Source organism: Silene latifolia, chromosome X (assembly GCF_048544455.1).
Source record: "Silene latifolia isolate original U9 population chromosome X, ASM4854445v1, whole genome shotgun sequence".
Classification (NCBI taxonomy): domain Eukaryota; kingdom Viridiplantae; phylum Streptophyta; class Magnoliopsida; order Caryophyllales; family Caryophyllaceae; genus Silene; species Silene latifolia.
This window is the reverse complement of record NC_133537.1, coordinates 330,743,089-330,770,155: the sequence shown is the minus strand read 5'-3', so window position 1 is coordinate 330,770,155 and position 27,067 is coordinate 330,743,089. Positions and strand designations below refer to the sequence as shown.

Sequence of the window (27,067 nt, the reverse complement as noted above, 5' to 3'; positions counted from 1 at the left end):
AGTATGTGATAATGGAACTCAATTTATGGGGAAAAGGACCAAAGCATTTTGCCAAGAATGGAATATCAACCTGGTAACATCAACCCCTGGATATCCAAAAGCCAATGGCCAGGCTGAATCAAGCAATAAGGTAGTCATAAGCTGCCTAAAAAAGAAGCTAAAAAGAAGACGAGGCATATGGGCCGAAGAACTTCCATTAGTACTATGGGCAGACATGACAACTCCAAAAACTGCAACAGGCCAAACACCTTACTCCCTGGTGTATGGCTGTGAAGCTGTCATTCCTGCAGAAGTACAAAGCAACATCAAGGTACAACCTGAACAATGTTGAAGCAAACAAAGACCTAATGCAAGATAACTTGGTCCTAACAGAAGAATTAAGAGACGCTGCCAAGATCAGGATGGCATCATATCAACAAACAGTCGCCATGACTTACAAGAAAAACGTCAGGATCAGGGTCTTTAAAGAAGGAGACTTTATCCTATGTGTTAGGCCCAGTTTAGCCTGGTCTGACCATAACCTGGCCTGACTTAACAAGGCTGATTGATTAAGACGAGGACCGGACAAATCTAACTGTTATCTAGCTGTTGAGAAATATTATAACAAACAGGCCACTAAATCCTGGAAGAAGAGCCTGATGGTCGGTATGGAATAGCTTGGCAGAGTATTGAAGTAGGCTGGATTAAGAAGATAAAGCAAGAAATATAATTGTATAAGTCAAATAACCGTGCCCTATTCTCAAGGAAGACCAAGTCCAAACTTAAAACTATATAATCTACGAATGTGAACGGAAAGAGGAGGAAAGGCTATAAATTGGTTGAGATTGGAACGGGTCAAGCGAGTAAATAGGGAGCATGCCCTATTAATCCGGCAACAGCTCCTATAATGGAGAAAGACGTTGAAGAAAAAGGCAACGGTAGCATTTGTAGAACTATAAATAGCAGAATCTAACAATTGTAAAGGCATTCAATCTTAGTCAATTAATTTACACTTTATCTCTTTTTATACTTGAATATTCAAATATACATACAATATTGTACTCGGTTTATCAAGATAATAAAAACGTTATTCCTTATACTTAAATCTTCCTTTGTTATTTACTCGTATTATTCCAAATCATATAGAACTAGATACCCCGATTACTATATAATCAAGCCGGATCCTTCCAGGAAAATCCCGCTAAAACAATTGGCGCCCACCGTGGGGCATCTAGTTCTTCAACCAATAAAATTCTCCTTATCATCTTTCATTTAATATTCACACACAAAAATGGTAGAACTCACCGCAAAACAACAATTAGCGGCTGCCCTTGCCAAGATCAAAGAATTGGAAACAATCCAAGAGAAGGCAAATCGATCAAGCGAAATCAATAGGTCAAGGAATCTGAGTCTAGCCTGAAAAAGAAATTGGAAAATCAGGCTTCGGGTTCCAGGACCAGATTTGAACCAGGAACCCCATTCTCATCCATTATCAAAAATATAGACTTCTCTAATTTTGGAACCCCGAGAAGGATACATTATCCTAAGACTCCACCATTCCCAATGATGAGACAAAAAAATCAAGCAAAGAATAATGATGGCTATGCTTCAGGAAATCCAAAAACTCCACAACAAAATAGAAAATATACCCGGAGTGCCGGACCCCGTGATCAAGTAGAAGTTGACAACTTTGCAGATTCACCCTTTGCAGATGAAATTGCAAAGATTGATCTTCCCAAGAAATTTACTTGTTCCATCCATGAGAACTTATGATGGAACCTCCGATTCACAAAATCATGTTGCCATATTCAAACAAAAATGTTGGTCGCCTCAATACCCAGTGAACTCAGGCAAGTCTGCATGTGCAAAGGCTTTGGTACAACCCCGACCGGAGCAAAGATTACAATGGTTCATCAATCTCCCAAATGTTGGTATCAAGAATTTTGCGGAATTGATCAATGCCTTCAATCAACAATTCGCAAGTAGCGAGAGATATGGCCAAGAGACCCAAGAAACCTATTCAGGGTAAAGCAACTTCCTGAAGAATCTCTCAAAGAATTCCCGGCCGATTTGTCAAAGAAAAGGTGGCCATTCCCGGATGCGATGAAGAAACAATGGAGAAGCATTCAGCAAGGAGTCCCGCTTGACAAAGTGACATCTATGCAGATCTGACCAAGAAAGCATGTCCAACCTTTGCCACTGTTCAATCCATCACTTTAGAGCATGTCAGATTGGAAGAAGACCTCAATTTCAGAACGAACTCATCCGGAGGAAAGCAAGGCTATGGACACACTAACAGAAAAGTTCCTACCGAAAAGGAAACAATCCCGATCAAAGACCCCTATTCCAGGCCCGAACGATCCAAGTCAATATGGCACAAGAACACAAAGGTAACCTTTCTAGCCTTCCAACTATTCCCGAATATAACTTCTCTATTAATACTGCAGGATTAATCAAACGCCTGGAAAACCCGGGAGATACAGTTAGATGGCCAAAGAAATCCGACAACCCCAGAAAGATCCAACAAGATGGTGTGACTTCCATCGGACATCGGACACACCACGAAGAATGCATCCACTCGAAACAGGTGGCATATCTTCTAAAGAAAGGCTACTTGAAAGACTTAATCCAACAGCCAAAAAACAAAAATGAAGAACAAAACAAGAGAGATCCAGGAAATAGCAGAGACCCTCCTCCTCCTCCCCCCCATCTATGAAGTCAAATTCATAAATGGAGGATCGAAAATCTGTGGTCCGACCACTCACCGCCAAAAGAATATCCAGGGAATCCAGACTTCAACCTCCTTCCAGGCCCAAGTCATTGCCCGCTATTACCTTTGATGACTCGGACACCGCAAGGAATATCGATCTACATCATGACACCGGTAATCACCATGCAAATCGGCACAAAGAAAGGTATCAAGAATCCCGATAGACGGAGGCGCTTCAATCAACCTGGTGATGCTTGACGTCCTTAAAGCTATGAAGATAGACGAAGGGAAGATCATCAAGAAATCCAGCGTCCTGGTTGGATTCAATGGAGAAACAAAGAACACCTTGGGAGAAATCACCGCCTACCTATGTGGAAGGCGTAGCTTCATATGAGAGATTTGGAGTAATGGATTGCCTATCCTCGTATAATGTAATCCTGGCGTACCATGGATCCACAATGTCAAAGCAATCCCATCAACGTACCATCAATGCGTGAAAATTCCAACGAGAATGGGGATAACCACCATCGAGAGAGAACAAAGGACGGCTCAGGAATGTTACACTCAGGCTTTGAAACCCTCAAAGTCAGGTAAGTCCCTTGCATAGCAATTAAAGTCACCTGTCAGGGAAGAATATGTAGCACAATCACAAATGGAAACAGGAGAAGTCATATTAGATCCAGAATTCCCTGACAGGAAAGTACTTGTAGGGTCAGATGCACCCGACTCAATCAGACCAAACTTGGTCAGCTTTCTCAAAACTAAAATGTCTTGTTTTGCTTGGTCACATTTTGATATGACTGTTATAGATGCTGATGTTATTACTCATAAGTTAAATATTGACAAATCCTTTAAGCCTGTACAGCAAAAGAGAAGAAAATTCGCTGCAGAGAGGCATGAAATCATCAACCAAGAAGTTGACAAGCTACTAGACATGGGAATGATCAGGGAAGTAATGTACCCTGACTGGCTTGCAAACGTAGTAGTCGTCCAGAAAAAAATGGCAAATGGAGAGTCTGTGTAGACTACACCGACTTGAATAAAGCCTGCCCAAAAGATCCATTTCCCCTGCCACACATCGACGCAATTTTAGATGCCACTGCAGGCCACGAAATGTTAACATTTATGGATGCCTCCAGCGGATTCAATCAAATAAAAATGCACCCAGCAGACCAGGAAAGCACAGCTTTCATCACTGAAAGAGGTATATATTGTTATACTGCTATGCCCTTTGGATTAAAAAATGCAGGTGCAACCTACCAAAGGCTAGTCAACATGATGTTCAAAGATCAGATAGAAGACACCATGGAAGTCTACATAGATGACATGGTAGTCAAATCAAAAAAGGCAGAAGACCACGTCAAAGACCTGGAAGTAGCCTTTCAAATATTGGAAAAATTCAATATGAAGCTCAACCCACAAAAATGCCACTTCGGAGTCTCAGCAGGCAAATTCCTGGGCTACATGGTGACAAAAAAAGGAATAGAAGCCAGCCCTGAACAGATCAAAGCTATCCTGGAGCTAGAACCACCAAAAACAGTCAAAGACATACAAAAGCTCGACGGAAGAATAGCGGCCCCGAACAGATTCATTTCAAGATCATCGAAAGATGCAAATCGTTCTATAACCTCGCTAAGGAAGAACAAGGACTTTCAATGGACCCCTGATCATCAGGCCGCCTTTGAAGACCTGAAAATATATCTATCCTCTCCCCCTTGCTGGCAAAACCAAATAAAGATGAACCCCGACAAGATACCTGCACATCGACCACAAACGTCACACAAGTCGGTGCGTCCTGGTCAAAGAAGCGGACGGATAACAAGACTCCACATGTCTATTATGTAAGTAAAAGTCTAATGGATGCGAAAATCGGTATGGCCTACTAGAAAAATATGTTTTAGCTTTAATTATGAGTTGCACAAAATTAAGACCATATTTTGAAAGTCACCCTATAATAGTCGAACCAATCTTCCTATAAAATCAGTACTTAGGAAACCGAATTGTCCTGGACGAATGTGCAAATGGTCACCCAGCTAAGCACATACAATATAACATTCGAACCAAGGACAAAGAATTAAGTGCACAAGCACTAGCAGACTTTGTGGCTGATTTTAGTCCGACCCTAGAACCCGACCTAATAAAAGAAGTGAATAAACCGACCAAATGACCAAACAGACCTAGAGTGGACCCTATTTGTCGATGGAGCAGCCAACACGAGGGGCACAGCCTAGGAGTAGTACTAAAATCGCCACGGGGGATAAGATAGTACAGCTATAAGTCGTGCATTTGAGGCCACCAACAATGAGGCAGAATATGAAGCCCTGATAGCCGGATTAAAGGTATGTGTTGACCTTGGTGTGCAAAACTTAAAGGTACGTCATCGATTCCCTCCTCATCTCCAACCAAGTAAATGGGATATATACTGCAAAAGACCCCAAAATGATGCTTTATCTAGATGTTGTTCAAATGCTAAAATCAAAATTTAAAAATTTCAATATTGACCAAATTCCCGTGGATTTAAATACCCAGGCCGATGCCTTAGCCGGCCTAGGATCCAACTTTAGTCCCCTTGACTTCGACAAAATACCCATCGTGCATTTATTAGAACCTGCAATAAATAAACAAGATGAGAGTTTCCCAATCTACATTGCTAATTCTTGGACAAAACCCTACTATGATCACAACAACAGGGAATCCTTCCCTTAAATAAGCAAGATGCCAGAGCACTAAAAATAAAAGCGCTTCATATACTATTATTGACAACGTGCTTTTTAAGAAATCGCAGTTGGGCCCTACCTCGGTGCCTGGAACCACAGGAAGCGAGCGAGATATTATCAAATCCATGAAGGATACTGTGGAAATCACAAAGGTGGAAGAAGCCTGGCAAGCAAAGTACTCAGAACAGGTTATTATTGGCCTACCTTGAGAGCCGATTGCCTGGATTTTAGCTCTAAATGCAAAGCTTGTCAGATTCACGGACCATATATCCATCAGCCATCTGAGGAACTACATTCCATATCCGCACCATGGCCATTTATGAAGTGGGGCATGGATATAGTAGGAAAACTACCTCAAGCGCCCGGACAAAAGGTTTTCATGTTAGCAATGACTGATTACTTCTCCAAATGGATAGAAGTCAATCATACAGGCAAGTTAAGGAGAAGGATGTCATAGCATTCATTAAACACAACATCATATGTAGATATGGCATCCCCTCTGAAATAGTATGTGATAATGGCACGCAATTTGTGGGAAAAAGAACAGCAGCCTTCTGTGCTCAATGGAACATCAATCTGGTAACATCCACACCAGGATATCCAAAAGCCAACGGTCAAGCAGAATCCAGTAATAAGGTGGTAATCAGCTGCATAAAGAAAAAGCTGGAAAAAAGGAAAGGCAGATGGGCTGAAGAACTCCCCCTGGTCCTTTGGGCTGACAGAACCACGCCAAAAACATCCACAGGCCAAACCCCCTACTCCTTGGTCTATGGATGTGAAGCGATAATCCCACCGAGGTGGACATTCCATCACCGATGTAGCCTGAACACAACAACAAACAATATACCTCTAATGGAGGATAGCCGGACTTAACAGAAGAGCTAAGAGATGCAAAGAGCATCGATTAGCGAAGATACCAAAGAAAGAGTTGCGAGAAGCTACAACAAGACTGTCAAAGCCAGGGTATTCAGGGTAGGAGATCTTGTTCTCAGGAAAGTATTCCAAAACACAAAAGAAAAGAATGCTGGCAAATTGGCCCCAACCTGGGAAGGCCCCTATCTGATTGATTCAATAGTCGGCCAGGGAGCTTATAGATTACAGACCCTGGACGGCGAAATGATCCCAAGAGCCTGGAATATTACACATTTAAAATTATTTCACATATAGAATATATCGCACAATCCAGGTATAACTTTTTACTTTAAACACTTCTTGCCTGAAAACTACATGTATGATACTTGCAGTTATATGAATAAATGCCGTATATGATTTCTTCAAATTATGTGCCCAAGTACTTATCTATGTTCTCATATTTACTTAGTGAAATCTTCAACACTTGTTTTACATATTGCATCTTATTTAAAACAAATCTTAAAGATTGGGGGCCACCCCCACCAAATATTCAACTGATATCCAAAATTCAAATTGCAAAAACAGTGCCTTTAAATATTGAGCTCAACATAACATACAAACCTGGAAAATCTATTCCTAGATCAGATAACATAAATGGGTCATAAGCCCTCCAGCATGTGCAAGGGACATAAGCCCTCCAGACATGTGCAACAACCCCACCCATAACACATTAAACTCCAGATCCAAAGACAAAATCTGGCCTCGATCCAATCGAAAAACTCGGCCTAATCCATCGAATAATCGGCCGATCCAAGACATGTCCAACATCACAAAAGTACCTTGTCAAAACACAAAAAGAAACAAAACAAAGACCAAATATTTATTCACCCAAAATAATTGGTCCTACCTAATAACCATCCATTCCAGAACATCCCCCCTGGATGAGCCAAAAAATTTTAGCATATACTCTAAATATTCATCCCAGGGACATTCCCCCGGATAGACCAAAACCCAAAAAGAAAACTAAGTTATTTTTGAGCCAAGAACCGACTCACAACCATCCACCATTTCCCGATCACCAGACTTTGCCTTGGAAGGAGGAGAATCCACTTCTTCTTCTTGACCCATACTCGCCAAATCGGATACGAGCGTCCAAAGCCATCTCATCCCGGTCCGGATTCCGTTAGCCGGTCGGATTCTGGATCTCTCATAGCATCAACCCGGCCTTTCCCGAAGAAGTACTGAGCAAAGATCGCCAACCGCGCCTCCACCAACTCCTTTTCAAAGAAAGAAGCTCCTCGTTTTTCCTTAATTGATCCCGCATTGCCCGCTTCTCACCTTCCAACTCTTGCCTGACAAATTCTCGGATTCTTTGCAGCTACCTCACAAACTACAAAGAGCCCCGACCGCCTCTTTACCTGTCCCCAACCGAGATTGAAGTACCATTTCATTACCCCCGGATGTGTGCGGTCACGGTTTAGCCTATCCAGCTTTTCCTCCAAATTAGTAACCTTGGCCTCAGGCGTCCCTAAGCCGACAAGCGAGCCAGCCCGCATCCAACCCCTACATACATACAAAATCAATTAGCCAAATACAAGGTAAAACAAAAAGCACATAAACAATTAAAAATATCCCTTTACAACTAACCTCCCTAGCCTGGGAAGCAAGTTCAAGACCCTTGTTACAAAAGAAGTCAAAATAGAAACCACCCTGGTAGACGACTCAAGGGTACTAGCAGACAATAGCTGGTCGCTCATCTTTGCTGAAAACTCATCTATCCGAGCCCGGGCATCATCCATGTCATCAATCCTAGTAGGCACTTGCCTTATACTCCCGAGTGGCCGAGCCGGATAGGCCGTTTTCTCTCCTTCCTCCTCTGCCAAGATAACATCTTCCCTCTTTCTTTTCTGAGCCTGGACAATCTCCGGTGAAATTACCCCGGGAGGATCTTGAAGAGGTGAATCTCGAAACCAGGATATCAAGCGTTTTGTCGCTCCCACTAGCTTCCCGGGCTCTTGGACCTTCGCTCAAAAATCCTAGCAACCCCACCTTCAAATCCTTTGCAGAAAAGCTAGCCAGCCTAGCAGAAGACCTAAATACTGAATATATAAAAAATATACGTGAATATCAAGCAAAGAACGACAGGAAGATAACGGCCAACATAAAAGCATACAGAAGACGTACAGGAAAGAGCAGTAGAACTAGGCTTGCCTTTGGGTACTCTGACCCCAGTCAACTTGGTCTTCATATACCGGGGCAACAATTCCCTGCCCAAACAAGCTGGCCAAGTCCTCTCTTCCTCAGGAATAGAGAGGAAAGCATCTATCCTTGCAACAGCCTCCTCGTCAAGAGGATCATGATTCCAATCAGGAGCTACAAACATTACAAGAACAAAATATACAGGTAAGACTTATATGCCTCACTCTCATTCAATATAACTACAAATTAAGAGTACAGAAACCTACCACTCTCCAAAGGAGGATATCTCGATAATCAAAGCCTCGATCCCGCAGTCTCGGTCCGGATCAACAGAAAGTCTTTGCCCAACTCTTGTCATCTCCAGAGTCCAGGTTAGTAATTAATGGAGATATCTTTGACTTAATTCTCAAATTAAAACGACCAACAACAGGATTTTTAAAATGATATACTGCCTTGATATCATTAAGAGTAATCACAAGATTGTGTTTAGCACATAAATTTTCTATGGAATGAACAAGTTTCCAAACCATCGGCATAATCTGAAAAGGTGACACCTCCATAGCACGAATGGTGTCAATCATTAAGGGAGTAAAAGGTAACTTACAGCCTGCTTTGAATGCCCATTCGAAAATACGAAACCAACCAGGTGACACCCGATTAGCTCTGATCGACAAGATTCAGAATCCATACCTCGGTCGACTCAGAATTATTTTCTTCTCCCTTAGTATCTTGTCATAATTTGTTTTCAATAAGTTCTCTTCAGAAAGTAAGGATCCAAAGATTGAAGAGCAAGAAAAACAGAATCCTCGATACTTGAAAGCCACAAAGACGAGCAGGAGGGTCAATTTCCCTTACCTCCTCCTCTTGGATATCTGTGGGTTCAGGCTCAAAAGCAGCAGCAGCTCTCTGGGATTCAGGACGTTTTTTGGCTCCCATATTTCTAAGTGTTTGATTTATTATGATTGAAATTGTCGAGAAAATACAAAATAGCAGAACAGGATTACTGAAAAGAAGGGAAGAATTTCAGAAGAATTTCAGAAGAATTTCAGAAGAATTTCAGAAGAATATTCAGCAAAGAAAGTGGAGGAAATTTGGTGAAAAATAACCTTGCCCTAAATACCGTATTTATAGGAGATGAATAACGGCATGAAAAACCTAGGAATTGCAAAACTGTCACATGATGTCACTTAGCCGTTGCGGTGTTCAACGGTAAGTAGGAGTCTAACGATCCACCGAATAAATATGACTCTTCTTATTGTTTAACCGGTAAAGTTGACATCTCACCCCTGGCCGGATCCAAGACGGGTAAAATGTCAAGGGGCAATTGTTAGGCCCATTTAGTCCGGGTCGACCATAACCTGGCCTGACTTAACAAGGCTGATTGATTAAGACGAGGACCGGAAAAATCTAACTGTTATCTAGCTGTTGAGAAATATTATAACAAGCAGGCCACTAAATCCTGGAAGAAGAGCCTGATGGTCGGTATGGAATAGCTTGGCAGAGTATTGAAGTAGGCTGGATTAAGAAGATAAAGCAAGAAATATAATTGTATAAGTCAAATAACCGTGCCCTATTCTCAAGGAAGACCAAGTCCAAACTTAAAACTATATAATCTACGAATGTGAACGGAAAGAGGAGGAAAGGCTATAAATTGGTTGAGATTGGAACGGGTCAAGCGAGTAAATAGGGAGCATGCCCTATTAATCCCAAGAATGACTCCTATAATGGAGAAAGACGTTGAAGAAAAAGGCAACGGTAGCATTTGTAGAACTATAAATAGCAAAATCTAACAATTGTAAAGGCATTCAATCTTAGTCAATTAATTTACACTTTATCTCTTTTTATTCTTGAATATTCAAATATACATACAATATTGTACTCGGTTTATCAAGATAATAAAAACGTTATTCCTTATACTTAAATCTTCCTTTGTTATTTACTCGTATTATTCCAGTCATATAGAACTAGATACCCTGATTACTATATAATCAAGCCGGATCTTTCCAGGAAAATCCTGCTAAAACACTATGCAAGGTATTTCCAAATAAAAAAGAAAAATCAGCAGGCAAGCTGGCTCCCACATGGGAAGACCCTTACCTAATTGATTCAATTGTTGGACAAGGAGCATACAGGCTCCAAACACTATAAGGGGAAATGATCCCAAGATCCTGGAATGTAACTCGTTTAAAATTATTCCATATGTAAATATCAAATCAGGCTACAATCAGGTATAAATTCAATCACTACTCAACCTGACGTGCTACTTGATGAACTACATGTTTTACATGCCTTGTCTATAATTTATATCTGTCCAACTAACCTATTTACTTACTTTTTGAATCCTGAACAATTATACATGATAAAAGATTATATGCATAAATATTCAGGATTGAGGGCTACTCTACTATATATTTCTGAAACAAAAATTCTGCACTTGACTGTGTCTGACGAGTTGGTAACCGCCACAAGATACAGTAAATGTCAGGACCAATCAGGTATGAAATAATTGCCTTACCTGACTAGGTTTACTGCCACGGATTACAACCGGCTAGACGCAGCAAGACAGGTGTAAGGGTGTTCTCTCCAAAATACTTAGTCTAAAATGCCCTCTTGACAGGCCGAATATCAAGCCCTCCAGTTAGGCAGGGGACATAAGCCCTCCTGACAGGCCAGTTTTCCCACCTTTTCAACCATTATAGCAAAAAATTATACTTGGTTGAATTACTCATGAATAACAAAATAAAACGAAAATGATGTGCAGGTTATTCAATCAAAATGTTTGACAGGCCCAACAGGATGAAACTCACAAAGGATTGCAAAATCAAAAGCAGAATAAGCCAAAAGAAGGCCACCATACCTATATTAATAAAAAAAAACCTTTACCCCCTGGGGCAAAGGCGTCAAAATATTCATAAAGGCCAAGGATAGTCTCCCTGACCCAAAAACAGAAAAAGAAAAGTATTGTTTGTCCAGGGACATCCCTCCTGGATGGGCCAAAATACCAACTGAAAAAATAAATTACTGCTTCTCCTTAGAAACAGTACCAGCATCAACATCCTGCTGCCTACTTTTAGCCGGATCGGCGTCATCCCGCTCCCCCGGGAGTCGACCTCCGTTCATTTTCCATATTATGCGAGTCGGGATACTTTGAAGCGAATGCCATCTCGACTTCGGGTTCCACTTAGCCCTGGCCTCAACAGGCTCTGACATAGCAGCAGCCCTTCCCTTGATATAAAAGTAGAGGGAAGCATCATTTAGCTTGAACTCCAAGTCATCCCTCTCTTGGGTGAGCTCCTCATTTCTGTCCAAGGCCTCCTGCAATAGCCGCTTGCTTGAAACTACCTCAGTCTTAGCAGCATCTCTCTCAGCCTGCACCCTCTCTAAGTCAGCAGTTTTAGCAGCCAGGTCGGCTCGTGCAAAATCCATCACAGACTTCAGCCTATCATAATCTGATCTCATCAGATCAATCCTGGCTACCAAAGAAGTAGCCTGATAGGCATTATAGAGATAGGTCGCAGCGCCCTGACCAAAAACAGAGAGAAAAGTATGAGTAATATACCCCAATAATAAAAATTGCTCAAACAAAACACACATAAAAATTGTTCCAGCCTACCTCCCTTACAAAGACCAAAGCACTGCCAAGAGGTCGATGAATGATCCACCGAAGCAACTGCCTGAGTAGCGGTCTCAACAGGGTCAAGGATGAGCATGACATCTGATTTAGAAGCAGCGTAATCCCTGATATTCACCCTAGCAGCCTCCATATTGTCCACCCTGGCTCTCACTTCCCTAAATGGGGCAGAAATGTCAACATCTTCAATTTTCCTTTTTTGGGCTGCTGAACTCGTTTCAAAGGGGGCAGTACAACAAGAACCTTAGCGAAAGATCGGGACTGCTCACCAAATCAATAACAACAGCTCAAGATTCCCGCTTCCTTGGGAACCTTCCTCCTTGATCTTAGCCAGCCTGGTTGAAAGGTCAGCCATACCAAACCTGGTAAGGCGAGTAGATGACCTGGTGGCTACAATACGAAATACTATATTAGCAATATAAACCAAACATTATCAGGAAGCCAAAGCAAAAAGAAGAGAAAGACTAAGATAGACTTACTGCCTGAGGTAGTGGCACTAACAGCCCCAGAAGGTTTAGCCGGCCTGGCAGAACCGTCAGCCTTCAAGCAGCGAGGAAGGTGACCAACCCTACAACAGAGAGGCCAAGACCTCTTCAAAGGAGGGATAGCAAGGAAAGCAGAAATATTTGGGGTGGGATACTCAGTTTCAGTAACCCAATCATCAACTGCACACATAAGAGGTATGACTTATTATAAATTTCACTTTATTTTTTTCACTAACAAGTAAAAATATGCAGGGCAAAAAGAGAAACCAAAAGACTCACCAACAACACAAGCCTCATGATTTAAATACGTCAAATCAGGACCCACAGAATTGGTCCTGACAAACATGTACCCAGCAGCCCAGCCTTTATCATGGCCGCTGTCCAAGTTGCTCAAAAGAGGAGTAGTAGACACCCTGACCTTAAAACTTATACGGCCAGGACTATTTGTTTTAACGGCATAACAAGCCTTCAAATCATCAAGGAAAAAAGAAATATTGTGTTTTTTACAGAGATTCTCAATGGAACACACAACTTTCCACACCATTGGCATTAACTGATAGGATGGAACACCGATCTCCTTAATAACCTCAATCATAAGGGGAGAAAAAGGAAGCTTACAACCTGCCCTAAAAGCCCAATCATGAATACAGAACCAACCAAAACAAGCCCAGCCGGCCCTGATGGGAGAATTCTCAGGGATCCAGACTTCAGCGTCAGCAGAGATGATCCCCTTATCCTTCAAAATCTTCTCAAACTCAGGCTTCAAACGGTTTACAGGAGACTGATCCTCATTTAAAGCCTTCGTAGGCTTGAATTGAAAATCACCATGGAATATTGAGATCATCTCCAATGGAGAATCACTCGGCTTACTGATCGTGGGAGATGGAGCAGCAGAAGAAGTAGGCAGATTTTCAGAAGAAGTTTCCTCAGGATTCTGAGGAGGAGGGGTTACAGGAACCGCTGCCCTGGCAGACTTCTTTCTTGCAGCCATTATTTGAAAGATTATGCAGAATTGATCGAAGATTGAAGAAGTTGGGAATTAAGAGAGCTGAAGAAAAAGATTATTAAAGAGAGAAATAAGAAGAATTGCTTTGGTGAGTTCAACTTAATTAAGCACGCAGGTATTTATAATGGAGAAGATTAGGGTTTCAGCCTCAAAGGAAGTGGATAATCATTAAAGAAGTTGCAGTAAATATTACACGCGTCATCAATAGCAGTAAAATAGCCGTTACAGGAAACTGACTGGGCATAACTTAACCGTTGGGTAATCTTCCCAAAAATAGAGTTATCTCCTCATTTTTTCGTCCTGACTCACTGCAAATAAGGAGATAAGGGGCAATTGTTAGGCCTGGAAATCCGCAGACCTTCCTGATCAGTATCTCATCTAAACCTGACTGCCAGGCCGTCAGGGTGTCAGGCTATCAGGACACATGAAGATAGGCGCCATGCCATGGAGAGCACAACGGTCAAAATATCAGGACGATATTAGACCATATACGCGTATTATAGAAGGATTATGTATGCAGCATTAAGTGAGAAGATCTCGCAGTAAATACAGTAATCAAGGGAGGAATAATTAGCAATTACTACAGACAATAATGGAGAATAATCCGCATTTAATACCATATCAAGCAGCCGTTCAAGATTGAAGCCTATATAAGGAACACTTTGAAGATATTGGAATCATCTCGTTCTCACACAAGAAGAAGTATACGCAATATATAGAGAAATATAAGCATTGTTATTATCATACAATAATTCTCCCAAATTACATAGTGAAATCCTCTCCTGGCTTGGTGCCCGTGGTTTTTTCCCATTCAAGGGTTTTCCACGTACAAAATTCTTTGTCTTATTATTGTTGTTATTTTATTTACAGCTTTATATTGTGCCCTGACAACCTGACCGACAGACTATCTAGAGCTAGTTAACCTTACACAACTCTACCCTGACCAGATTTCGCCTTGCGCAAAATCCACACAAAACAGGTAACATACATTTTTTCAGCATTAGGACCATACTTGGCAAACTGGACCATGATTTCTCTCCCATCAACAACTTTCCATGAGCAACACTTATATTCTACTCGAATGCATTAGCTTATTTCTCCATGATCAAAGTAGCATAATTAAACTTGATTTCACATCAAAAAATTTCTAGGCAATACTCCTAATAGTGACTTTAATTAATTCTAAACACCACCTGTTTGATTTGATACACCTGGGCCTGCAAAAAACAAAAACAAAAACAAATTATGGTACACATGATACTAGCTCAAAATGGGCACTTCTTTTATAACCTAAATATAGCAGGCTCAAGACTTATATGTAAGCTAAGAGGTGCTAGAAAAGGTCTCAATCTTATTAAAACTTACATGTAAACTTTGATTCAGGATAAACTGTGATTAGTTGAACAAGACTAAATGAAATCATGATCAATCTTTTTTTAAAACAAAGGGATAATACTTTCGTTTTACTGCCTTGAAATGGCAGACTGTACATTTTCTTAATGCTATATTCATTCATCGAGAAACCTTGCTTTCCAGTAGGCAACCATTAAAATTGGCCTCATTCATTGAAAATATCTTACATACCACTTCTTCCATGATCGTCATCCATTTTCATAACCCAATTATTAGCAAGGGATTCACGTAAAAGCTGAGACCTGGGAAAAGATTAAACCCCACAAAAATGAAATAAGCAATGAAACTTGCCGACTTATAATTTATAAAAGCAAATACTTGTATAAGACGATTTTACACTTAGATTTATAAATAAGTGTAAGATAATATAAGGAAAGAAAGAGAGAAATAAAATAGAATACATGTAAGATCAAACAACACTATTAACACACTAAGAAGTAGTCCTACTATATAAATACCATATGATACATCTATTTGAAATACGCGACATGAAACGTGCATTATTTCATAGTACATGTTATTTCATACTTTAGTCCACATGAAAGCCAGAATGATAACTTATACTAAACATTGATATGAAAAGGTTGTAAGACATACCTAATGGCCAAGGCAAACACCTAAAATTGGTATGTCGGTGCAATTATGCAGCAACTGGAGACACAATCCTGAAATATCAGGAGTACAGGAAATAAGTTTGCAGCAGGCAATTCTAAAAGTACATGTCATGGAATAGTGTGCTTCAAAATATATGGCCCAATATGGAAGCCTGCAAAGAAATTTTCTGCTAAATTTTACTCCGTATGTGACTAGAAGCATTCAGATATATCGATAGGTTCTAATTGCCACTCCCTTTGTGCAAGCGATTTCTTTACATTCCTTCTTTCATATTTGAAGAAATATAGTGAACGGAGGGAGTAATATACAGTAGTTTTCATTTTTTCAACAATAATAAGTGTGGAAGTCAAGATTGAAATAATCAAAGGAAGGATGGTTCATACAAAAGATGGGTGCTACGTATAAGTGATGTAGCATATGTATGACGGCATTGAAATAAAAGCGAAAATGAATGGAATCCTTAGATAGAGAAACGAGTTAAGTAGCTAAGTAGGTTTACCTATGTCAGAATGATGCATTGGGGAACCTGGTCCAGGAGATATTACAATGTTATCAAAGGCTTTCTCCTAGTATATATAGAAACACGCTTGTTCCCACGTCCATTCATCATTGCGCACAACAACTGGAGGCACTGATATTAAGATTGACCCGTAGAGAAAGCAGTGAGTAGTAAAGTAGATTGATGAGATTAGACAAAAACAGTGTGTCTAGACTAGAATGTGTGTATTAGTTGAAACATTGAGAAGCAAAAGCGATGAAGGACATAAAGAAAGACGGGGAGAAGAAAGAAAAGAATGGGATGGAAGGGGTATAAGGAGATACCGTTGTTGATGACTAGGGGTGTTAACGAGCTGAGCCGAGCCCGAGCTTGGCCTTGCTCGGCTTGTGCTCAAGAACCAAAAATCGAGCTTACCCGAGCCTAAAAAAAATGCGCTTATTATAAAGCTTGCGAGCTTTAACGCGAGCTCGAGCTAAACTCGAGCCCAAATCGAGCCTATATAAAATTGTTTTTTTTTTCTATTTTTTGGTTCCGATATTTTCAATAATAAGGTTCGAAAGTTATATGTAAAAATGTTTGGCAAATCAGCGAGACATTTGATACGTGTGATACAAAAATATAATCATGATAAAATATTTTTATAAAATATGACCAATATCTTATGTAATCACACAAGTTCGAGCCGCTTGCGAGCTTTTCGAGTCGAGCCAGCCTTTGCTCGGCTTGACTCGTTAAGCTTTCGAGCCGATCCCGAGCCCGAGCCGAGCTTTGACCGAGCTGATCTCGAATTGCTCTCGAGCTGTCTCGTCTTATTAACCCCCTATTGATGACAATGTCCTCATAATTATCAATCAACAATGTCCTCGCGTATTTGAGTTGTTTACGATTCGTATTGGGGGTCCAGTTGTTATCAGCTTTGGACATGTCGCGTAATCCTTGAGACCCAAATGGTTTGATGAGAGGGGCATAGGAGGGTTGTGAGTAGCATGGTGAAACTAGTGTTGTTTAAGGATACCATCACAAATTAATGCCGAAATACACAGTCATCAAACCCAATAATTCAAAGTAAATAAATTTGAATAATCACAAATCATTTTCAGAAGTAAAAGAATTAAGTGTTTGACCCCAAATCCCTGAACTAAAATATTCGATTAAGATTATTAGAAAACCCCAACCCTAATCCCTAAAATGATTAAAAAAAATTGAATTCATTGAAATATTAATTAGATTAAAAGAGGAAAAAAGAGTAATTGCAATTATTTTTATTTTAAAAATATAAAAATGGATTGAAAACACATACCTGGTAGATGAGACAAAGACGGTATCGGGTAAAGGTAGGTGACGATATTTGGCAACATAATTTGATCGCGTTGAAGGTGATGAATTGGCGGCCGACAGTTGAAGGAGATGAATAGGCAGAATACGATGGTGTTGAAGGACCTTTGTATATGATTGTGAGAGAAATGCTGAATTGAGGAAATGAATAGGCGACATGAGGAATTGAGGATATGAATCGAGAGATCTGATTGTGTGGCCCTTAATAACCTTATCGGATATTAAATATTTTGCCGCCTATAATTTTCACTTTAGATGCACATCGGTTAAATGTGATGTCCCATCTCCATGAGTTTTATATAGACATGAGTTTTATTAAATATCACATGTCCTTTAAAATCAGAAATAATGGACATGTGTTTTTTAACGCAGCCGATGTACATATAATTATATGCACATCAGTTTTTTGCAAACAACCGATGTGCATGTTATGTACATTAATTTTCCAGATAATCCGATGTCCATCGACTGATGTCCATCCATAACAAGTTTTGTAGTAGTGCGCCATGTCTGGCGATGAAGAAAACTCTTTTCCTAACCCAAAAATCGATTTTTTAAACCCTTATTACCTCGGGTCGCATGATGTCCCGAATGCAAAGATTTCTAATGTTGTCCTACGTCTTGATAACTGGGAGGTTGGAAAAATTCCATGACGATGGCGCTCAAATCTCGCAGAAAAATTGGATTGGTTAATGGTACTATTACAAAGCCAACTGATGCTTTTAGCGTCGACAATTGGGAACTTGTTCAATGTACCCTCGTTGCTAATATCGTTGGATTGGTTAATGGTACTATTAATATCGTTGCTAATCACAATGATATCTCTGAGCAATCCACTTACTAAACAGTTCATTGTCGTCCCGCTACAAGGAGCGTATTTAAATGTAAAATTTTCCTAAATAATTAGCTTTCTTTTAAAATTCACTCTTTTATCTTTGGCATCTAACTATTCATACTCCTTCTAGCGGGACGTATCCTTAGACTTATAAGTCTAAAGGGTCCCTAGTCCCCTTTCTCTTTCTTTATTACAACCTTCTTTTTTTTTTTGATGTCAAAGACCAAAAGCTACGCGCAAATTCTCATTGGATCTTGGTTGTTCTTAACAGCGATGGCTATTCATTTAAGTCTTTGGGTAGCACCACTAGATTTTCAACAAGGTGGAAATTCTCGTATTCTCTATGTACATGTTCCTGTGGCTCGGATGAGTATTCTTCTTTATATCGTTACGGCTATAAACACTTTCTTGTTCCTATTAACAAAACATCCTCTTTTTCTTCGCTCTTCCGGAACCGGTACAGAAATGGGTGCTTTTTCTACGCTGTTAACTTTAGTAACTGGGGGGTTTCGGGGAAGACCTATGTGGGGCACCTTTTGGGTGTGGGACGCTCGTTTAACTTCTGTATTCATCTCATTCCTTATTTACTTGGGCGCACTGTGTTTTCAAAAGCTTTCTGTCGAACCGGCTCCTATTTCAATCCGTGCTGGACCGATCGATATACCAATAATAAAGTTTCCAGTCAACTGGTGGAATACATCGCATCAACCTGGGAGCATTAGCCGATTTGGTACATCAATACATGTTCCTATGCTCATTCCAATCTTGTCTAACTTTGCTAACTTCCTCTTCTCAACCCGTATCTTCTTTGTTCTGGAAACACGTCTTCCTATTCCATCTTTTCTCGAATCTCCTTTAACGGAAGAAATAGAAGTTCGAGAAGGAATACTAAAACCTAGTTCACTCGCCGAGTCTTTTTGCATCCATGGCTGAATGGTTAAATCACCCCAACTCAACATTGGCGAAAATGTTTTGATCTGGTTCGATTCCTGCTGGATGAATGAAAAACATGAAGAATAAGAAAGAGAATCCGGATCAATATCCGTTTAATAATCTCGTTTTTTGAGTGAGTCATGAATTTGCCGTTATGAGTAAAAATATATGCAAAATCAAAGTCAAATCTTACTTAACAAATCTTACCTAATTAATTAATCTAGCGTGGAGTGATCCTTTGATTTTCTTTGTTTGAACGAGAGAGGTAAGTTAGTGCATAAGTGGTTGCTATTGGTTGCTGTTCTCTTCTATTGTTTCGTTTTCTTGGCTCGTTCCCTTTAATCTGGCACTTCGACTGGAGCAACTGTACCCCGCCCCCGGGTGCAGAAAGAAAAGAAAGAACTCTAGCTCAATGCTCGCAATTAGTTAAGGGAAGACTTTATTGACTTTTAAGCTAGGTTATAGGGTTGGTTCTCCCTGGGGATGACTTCTAATTCATATATCAATTATACGCCTATATAAGGTAAGGTATTGGGGAAACCGCGTTAAGGGGACCTCAACGCATGATAGCTATGTCACAGATTTGAGGGCTTAAAATCTCGTTTCGTGTGAAATGAATTCTAAGGAAAAAGAAGATACGCCTTCTTATTCACAGAGCTACGATACGACACCTACATAACATAACCAAAGGAAGTGGACTCTCAACAGCATACATCTTTGTTGCGCTCAGCTCAGCGGATCAATAACATACATCTTTGCGCTTAGCGGAGTTGTTGCGCCCCGAGCACCGCCCAATTGTAATCCCTCAGCTCAATGCTCCCCCTCTTCCTGCCTGCCCATATGAATGAGTCTGCCCTCCCTTCCATCATAAAGTAAGGTACAGCCCAACTATGAAAGTAAGCCAGTCCACTTTCCCGTATGAGCATGAATGCAGTTTCGGGGAATGAGGCCATGGAGCCAACGACCCAAGTAGGTTTGGCGGGTCGGGCAATGAAGCAATGGGCGTGCCTACCACTTACTGTCTGACGGACAAAGGGGCCTACTCCAAGCATGTGTATGCGGGCTCATTGGGCAATGTTTCCTCCACTCCGAAGGTCACACTTGCCGAGACAGCCAACACTTCGGGGTAAGCCATACTTGTTCCAAGTCAACTTCAATTACAAATTGTAATGGTTGTTTAGACTCTATGGAGTATGGGTGTTTGCCTGACTCTCCATGAGTATGGGCTTATGTGCGAAGCAGGTACTTCCTTTACTGTTTGTAATGCTGGCTTCTTTACTATTTGTTCACTGGGCAATGCTTCCTTCGGGTTAAGCTCCGTCTCATTTTGGGGACGAGATGTGGTCCCCCGAGCTAAGCCCCGTCCCCCCCGTTGCGTTGATGGTGCTCTAGCTGCTTGACTTCGGTGTTTACTTGAAGTAATGGCTCGATCTCGGCTTGACTTCTTGTTCACTGGGAACATCTTCAGATGCGCATTGCCAGCGCAAGCGGCCCTCGCACGATAGTGATGAGGATAAGGATGCGGAGCATAAGGCGCAGCTGGTACTTCCTAATAACGCGGGATGCGAAGCAGGGAGTATGGCAGCATAAGCTGGCTGCGTAGCAGGCTTACCCCGAAGATACCGAAGGGTATGGCTTACTACTAGTAGTTGTTGCGCGCCAACAGCTTTACACTTTGCAATAACAGGTGGAGCCAACGACCCAGCAGCTATTGAATCGAGAAGAGCCTAAAGTAAGTAAAGCGGTAAAGCGTGACCGTTCGGAAACCTCTAAGTGGGCCTTCCTACTTTACATCAGTAAATGTAAAGGCAAGGTAGAGTCCAATTTGCTTCAATCCTTACCACTATGTTCGTTTGAGGAATGGGCCAGACAGCTTCCCAAAGAAACCGACCAACCACCAGGCGATGAAGAAGAGGAGCAATCCCTCGGAGAGGATGCGCACCCGCAAGAGTTCTTTCCTTACCACATAGAAAAAGTAAGTGGCTTGATAGAAATAATGCCTAGTGGCATGATCAAATTCACATTGGGAACCAAAGCAAAGAGGAAAGGTTTACTTGCTTACGGGACAAATAAAAGAGACAAGTTAATGTGGAATTTCAGTGAAACTCACTCTACTGACAAGTTACGGGATACGAGCCTCATCCCCACCCCTGTCTCTGGGCAGCTTTTTATCATCCGGTTTACCATTTACATATCTATCATAGGCTTCTCCTACTACTTCTCAAGATAAATCTACTACTACAGTTCCAAAGACATATCTAGGTAAAGCTCTAGAGAAAGGTACAGTTAAAGAAGTCAGAACTTTGACTATTGAAAGCACCCGCGGATAAAGCACTAGTGGATACTGCCCCTGTTAATGTTTATGTGTACGAAAAGTCTTCCTTAACTCCCTTGTAGGGTCTTCTCTCCCATTATAACATAAGTTTGAAGCCTATGAAGTACTCTTTGATTGGGAAACTCGTGGTACAGCTACTTCTACTGGTAAAACCAACTATATTCGGGAAGTTTTCTGTCGTAGTTTCTTTGTTTATAGGCTCTCGCTCAACCAGTAGAGTCGAAGAAAAGCCACAAGTCAGGTGAGAGGGCGCATCTTTACACGGTATCCACTTACGAATTTGAATGGGCTGTATAGTAGTTGTGAACCGTTGTTATGTATGGTTATTTATGGACAGGCAGGCATTGGGATGTCTCGATTTAAAACGCATCCCCTTATTATGTTACTTATATTTAAATGAAGTTTAAGAATATTTTTATTCTTCATTCAGAGCAAATAAGTTAATGAAAGTTCAAGGATCGAGAAAGCTTTGGTACGCGTTAGATTGAGGGAAAGATGTTATGTATGTCTAATTTATACATACATTTCTATACATACGTTTTTCTTCACTTAAATATATGATAATACTCATTGAAAGAAGTCTGCCTGCAAACTAGGATTCATAACCTGTCTTTTAACTACATCATTAACTTACTATATTATATGTTCTTTCTTTTATCTTATTCTCATAGAGCGAACGAGCGTAGCATTCGAAGCGAGAAGATGTTAGAGGAATGCCTGTAAAGAGCAGGCTGTTAGATATAAAAGACTTTCTATAAGTAAGGCACGCATGTATATGTTCCACAAGAATAAGCAGATCATAGCGGTTCTTATAAGTAGCTCTATGTAGGTCCTTAGAATTGAAACGTATCGTACATAACAAGATTGCAGCAAATGGCTAGCTCATAACAAGGGGCTTCCAGCGTAAACACTAGAAGAAAGACAAGAGCTAGCGCAAACAAAGGGTACTACATCATAAACGTGAGAAAGAAGTCCATCCAAATAAACAGTTATAGTAGTTAAAAAGCAATATGCAACTCCCTCATATAATGCTCTACCTCGCCCAAGAAGCTCTTTACCTTTTCAGCTAAATGCCTTCGGTTTCTTTTTTATGAGTTTCAGAAAGCAGAAGAGAGGCCTTATGTTATGACAAGTCAACAGATGCTATCGTAGTAGGAAGTTTCATAGGGAAAGATGTCCTCGGATATAAGATAAACGCGAAAGACTATATAAGAGGTTATTAGCTTACTCATCCTGCAGAGAGAAATCCCTATTTGCTTTGCTTATTTTTTTGCCAGCCTTAGTCTTCTTATAGATGATGCATCTGTGTGAACTTATTCAAGAGCCTTGGCTTGCTACTCTACTTACTATATGATATTCTTAGTTGCTTACTCTAGGCAGATAGACAGACATAAAAGATAGACGTATGAGAATTCTATATCGGGAGGAAAGGAACAGGTAGCTCTAATAGACCACAATCAAATATGAACCGGCTAAGCTAGCTAGCTCAAGGAAAGGCACAAGATTTAGTAGAAAGTTATATATAAGAAAGTAAAGGAAACATCTAAGTAAGACGGAAACAACCAGGGGTTGAAGAATCCCTCTCGTGTTAGAAGCTGTCATTAGAACAAGACAAAGGAGATTACGCGGCATCAGATACAGGTACGAGTACACTAACTAGTTATACATCATACGCATGAGATACAGTAACGTATGCTCCCACTTAGGTTGCTAGAGCCTACTAGTGCACCCTATCTAATATAAACAAGGTACTTCCCATCACACAAAGCTCTAACCGGTATGGACATATCCTTTCCTATATATAATAAGAATCGGGCTAAGCTAGCCAGTTCTACAGAAACAAAGCCAGCCGCTCTACTGGTTCTAAGAGTTCTATATCCAGAGTATAAAGGACATATAGTTAGTTGTCGCATGATGAAACATCTTCTGTGGAAATTTACATATAGTATAAGGGCTTTAAGACTTCTCTCGCAGGGAAAGACACTAGGTCATCTGTTAGAGCGTTATAAGGAGCTATTTGGGTAAGTTCCTAGCGTTATTACAGTATATAACTATTTTAATACCTGTGTTCTAGTTAAGTGCATATGAGAGCGCATAATGGCACGGTTGGTTGTTATACCATTTAGAGACAATACATTTGGCAAGTTGAAACGATTCCGAGCAAAAGAAAAGAGTATAAAAGTGTTTGCGAGTTTAGAGATTCAATTTAAAAGTCAAGCTTTGGAAAGCAGTTAATGGTCATTAAGCGGTAGAATGGACTTAGATTCCTACCATCCCTTCAAAAGAACGTATATCTTATAGAGCGCTCCCTTACATTAGATAGGGCTGGTGATGTGTGATAGGCAGTTGGCGCCGTTCATCTAGCTAGTTCCAATAACAAGGGAAGGACTAGAGCTTACATTTACTATATCTCAAGAAATGGCTCAAGCGGATTCATAAACAACGGCATCGGGTGATGCATACGAAGCTTTCTCCTTAAGTATATGACTAGGCTTTCACTGGAGAAAAGGGAATTGATACAATAGTTGGTCGCCGGGCGAGAGCCCAAGCATACTCTTTCCAGAGGGCAGAGTCTCATCAATCCTATCGAGGGGATTGGTCTCGTAGAATAGTCACAGCTCGTCCTGAACTTCATTCTACCACGAAAGGATCAGGGTTTAGCCGCATGAAAATAGGAGAGTAGAATAGGAGTCTTGGCCAACCTGCACTCGTTAACAGCCAACGAAGAGAACCTGCTCGCCAACAGCCAACTCGTAACAGCCAAGCCCATGCCCTTTTGTCCGACCAATCCACCTGCCCATTCCCGACAAGCAATCAATCAGTGCTCGAAGCAACCAGCCAATCTATCCAATCCGTGTGCTCGGTCAGAGGCGGAGACATACTAAGATTCATTCTGTGATCAAGTACTATCCTAAAAGCCTTATTTAACATTTAACGAGATTAGGACAATACTAGCCTAGCCATCCGAACAGCCCTTATGCGCATTCTGTGGTTTCAGGAGACAGTCGTAAAATATTAAAATTCCAAGCTCCCTTTTGACACGGTTGGGCTGGCCAACAAACTCGCTACATCTCTTTCGCTCGTCCCTTTCGAGGGATCAACCCTCTCTGCCCGTAGGTTCAATAAAAACAAAATATTTGATCACAATAAGGGATTTAAAACAACAAGCAGGGGTTTCCGCTAGGCGAAGGAGCTCAGAAAGCCTTACTCTATAGGGGCGCGCTAGCGCCCTTAAAAAGGTTTAATGGCCATGACCAGCTAAAGATCACTGCCATCTCACGAATTGGATTTGAACCAATCAATCTCCGATACCTTTAGTAGATCGTGAGTGGGTCTGTCGTCCTCCTCATTATAGTCCTTCTAGAATCAATAGCATTTCGTCGGAATACATCCTGTCTTTTCACCTTAGTAGTCCTATGCATAGTCAGTACTATAGCCCCAATCATGGCTACTAATAAAATAAGACTAGAAACCAAAAACCAGACAAAATAGTAAGTATAAAGTAAATTGCCCAATGTTTCCAAATTAGTCCAACTTCGTACCTTTCCGGCATAAACCGTATATCTCAGAGAGGTCGTATTTCTTTGGGTTGGTAGTAATGGAATGGTTTCATTATCTAAAATGAAGAACATTTCCCACCAAAAGATCAGTCCAATAATACCACTCACTGGTAAATAGCGCAAGACTTCTTCGTGAATCTCCGCTATTTGAATATGGAACATCATAACAACGAATAGGAATGAAACGGCTATAGCTCCTATATAAACTACTAAGAAGATCATAGCGGAAAAGTCGAGACCTAACAAAAGAAGTAAACCTGAAGTGTTGCGAAAGACTGGGATGGGAAACAAAACGGAATGTACCGGATTTTTAGCACGTACAACCATCAAACCAGAGACCAAAGCTGGGCTCGACAAAACAGAAAGTATCATGGTACGTCGTCCTTCACTGAAATGGAACTTTCATGCTGGTTTGGAGCAAGAACTAGCATGAAAGTCGATCTATTACGTACGACCAGCGCGGTTGTTCATATTTCATTTCCTTCTTCTAAACCAAGCCCCTATTAGAGAGCATTCACTGAGTTACTTACGATCTCAAATCTCTCTCGACGCCGAGAATTTCTTATGTGCCCAGGTTCGGCTAGCTTCTTCCCCACCTTTTAGCGTTCTGGGCAATAAAGAAACCCGAAATCAAAAAGAAAGAAGAGAAATTGGGCCATGTTTCCCGAGGGAGGCCACCTTCTCTCAGGCCAGCAGTCGCCTAGAAGTAGAAGACTGCTCTATGAGGGCTTCCCTCTTTCCTGGGCTCTGCTCGCTTATTATTTATTATAAAGCTACGCTCCGACCCAGAAAGTCATAATTAAGAAAATTAAAAGAGTGAATCAAGATCTAGATGGATCCCTGTCTTTATTTCTATCCGGATAGATATGTCCCTATGAGCGACTACGCCGATCTTTATATGTTTTGGCCACGTCCCTTTCCGCTCCGAAGAGGAAGGTTTGGATCTTTCAATCTTATGTCGTGAGGGATGTGATCTATGTTAGGTCCATAAGATACCACAGCTTTTAGTGTTCTATGATTGACCTCCGAATAATGAGTAGGTAGTTCTATCCTTTTTCTTTTTAAATTCTTTCTTCTCTTCCTTCTCTTCTTTATCTTCATACTAAACTGATAAGAGGATGCAGAGCAATAGATCAAATAACTATAGTTGTAACCTATAGAACTTCTTGTTCGAGTAGGAAGATTTAGGTTTTTATCGTTCCTTCTCTTCTTCGATAAGAATAAGGTCAAGGTCACGGAGTGAGAAAAATGCCTCTTCATTCTGTTGCGCTCAGCGAAGGAACTGCCTAAGCATACTTTTTTGTATCTAAACTTCTTTGTTCTTTCTAAGTCTTTTTCTTGCATAGAAGAATGTAACTTTTGCAAAAACCGGGATTTTAGTAGTAGGCGGCATGCCTTCTTCTTTTTGAGTAGGCGGAACCGTTCTGTTTTGCTTCTTCTCCACATTCGGAACCGGCGACCCCTAAATTTGCCTATGATTTTTTCATTAATATAATAGAATTTCATTATGTTCTTAAATTATGTTAATTATTCTTCTTATTTAATTTATTATTTCTAATTAAAGAAACCAATGATGAATTTCATTCTGTTATTTAAGAATAATCTAATTTTTAAAAAATTCTTATAATAATAAGAATTTTTAATATGATATTTATATGAATATTTATCTTCTTCTTACTTTAATATGAATTAAAGAAAATTTAAATTTAATTTGATTATTATAATCACATATACTTTATTATAATAACTTAAAGATTATGTGTGTGGTGTTGTTACAAAGGACACTCTGAATTTACCATTCAATGATGCGGCTTATTGTTTAAAAGAAGCCTTATCCCATTGCACATCAAATTGAATACGATCGCTTGCCCTTAGAGTAGGGGTACTTCTCATATCATAAGGCATTCTTAACTAGTCGCATATCTATGAATGAGCCTAAAAGAAAGGTTATAATGATGCTGTT

At 40.5% G+C, this 27,067-nt stretch overlaps 1 protein-coding gene and 1 long non-coding RNA gene across 2 annotated transcripts; both read right to left on the bottom strand.

Annotated features, from left to right (window-relative positions):
* Positions 1-14,845: 14,845 nt before the first annotated feature.
* LOC141622189 (uncharacterized) lies at positions 14,846-16,328 on the bottom strand. Its single transcript, XR_012532893.1, has 3 exons — positions 16,107-16,328; positions 15,590-15,657; positions 14,846-15,234 (listed from the first exon to the last, which is right to left on the bottom strand). It is a non-coding gene; the product is annotated as an uncharacterized LOC141622189 (long non-coding RNA).
* An 8,553-nt stretch (positions 16,329-24,881) lies between these two features.
* Positions 24,882-26,758, bottom strand: LOC141618605 (small ribosomal subunit protein uS4m-like). The gene has a single exon (XM_074435702.1). The coding sequence runs from the start codon at positions 26,608-26,610 to the stop codon at positions 25,999-26,001; it is 612 nt and encodes a 203-aa protein (XP_074291803.1). The 5' UTR covers positions 26,611-26,758; the 3' UTR covers positions 24,882-25,998.
* Positions 26,759-27,067: the final 309 nt, after the last annotated feature.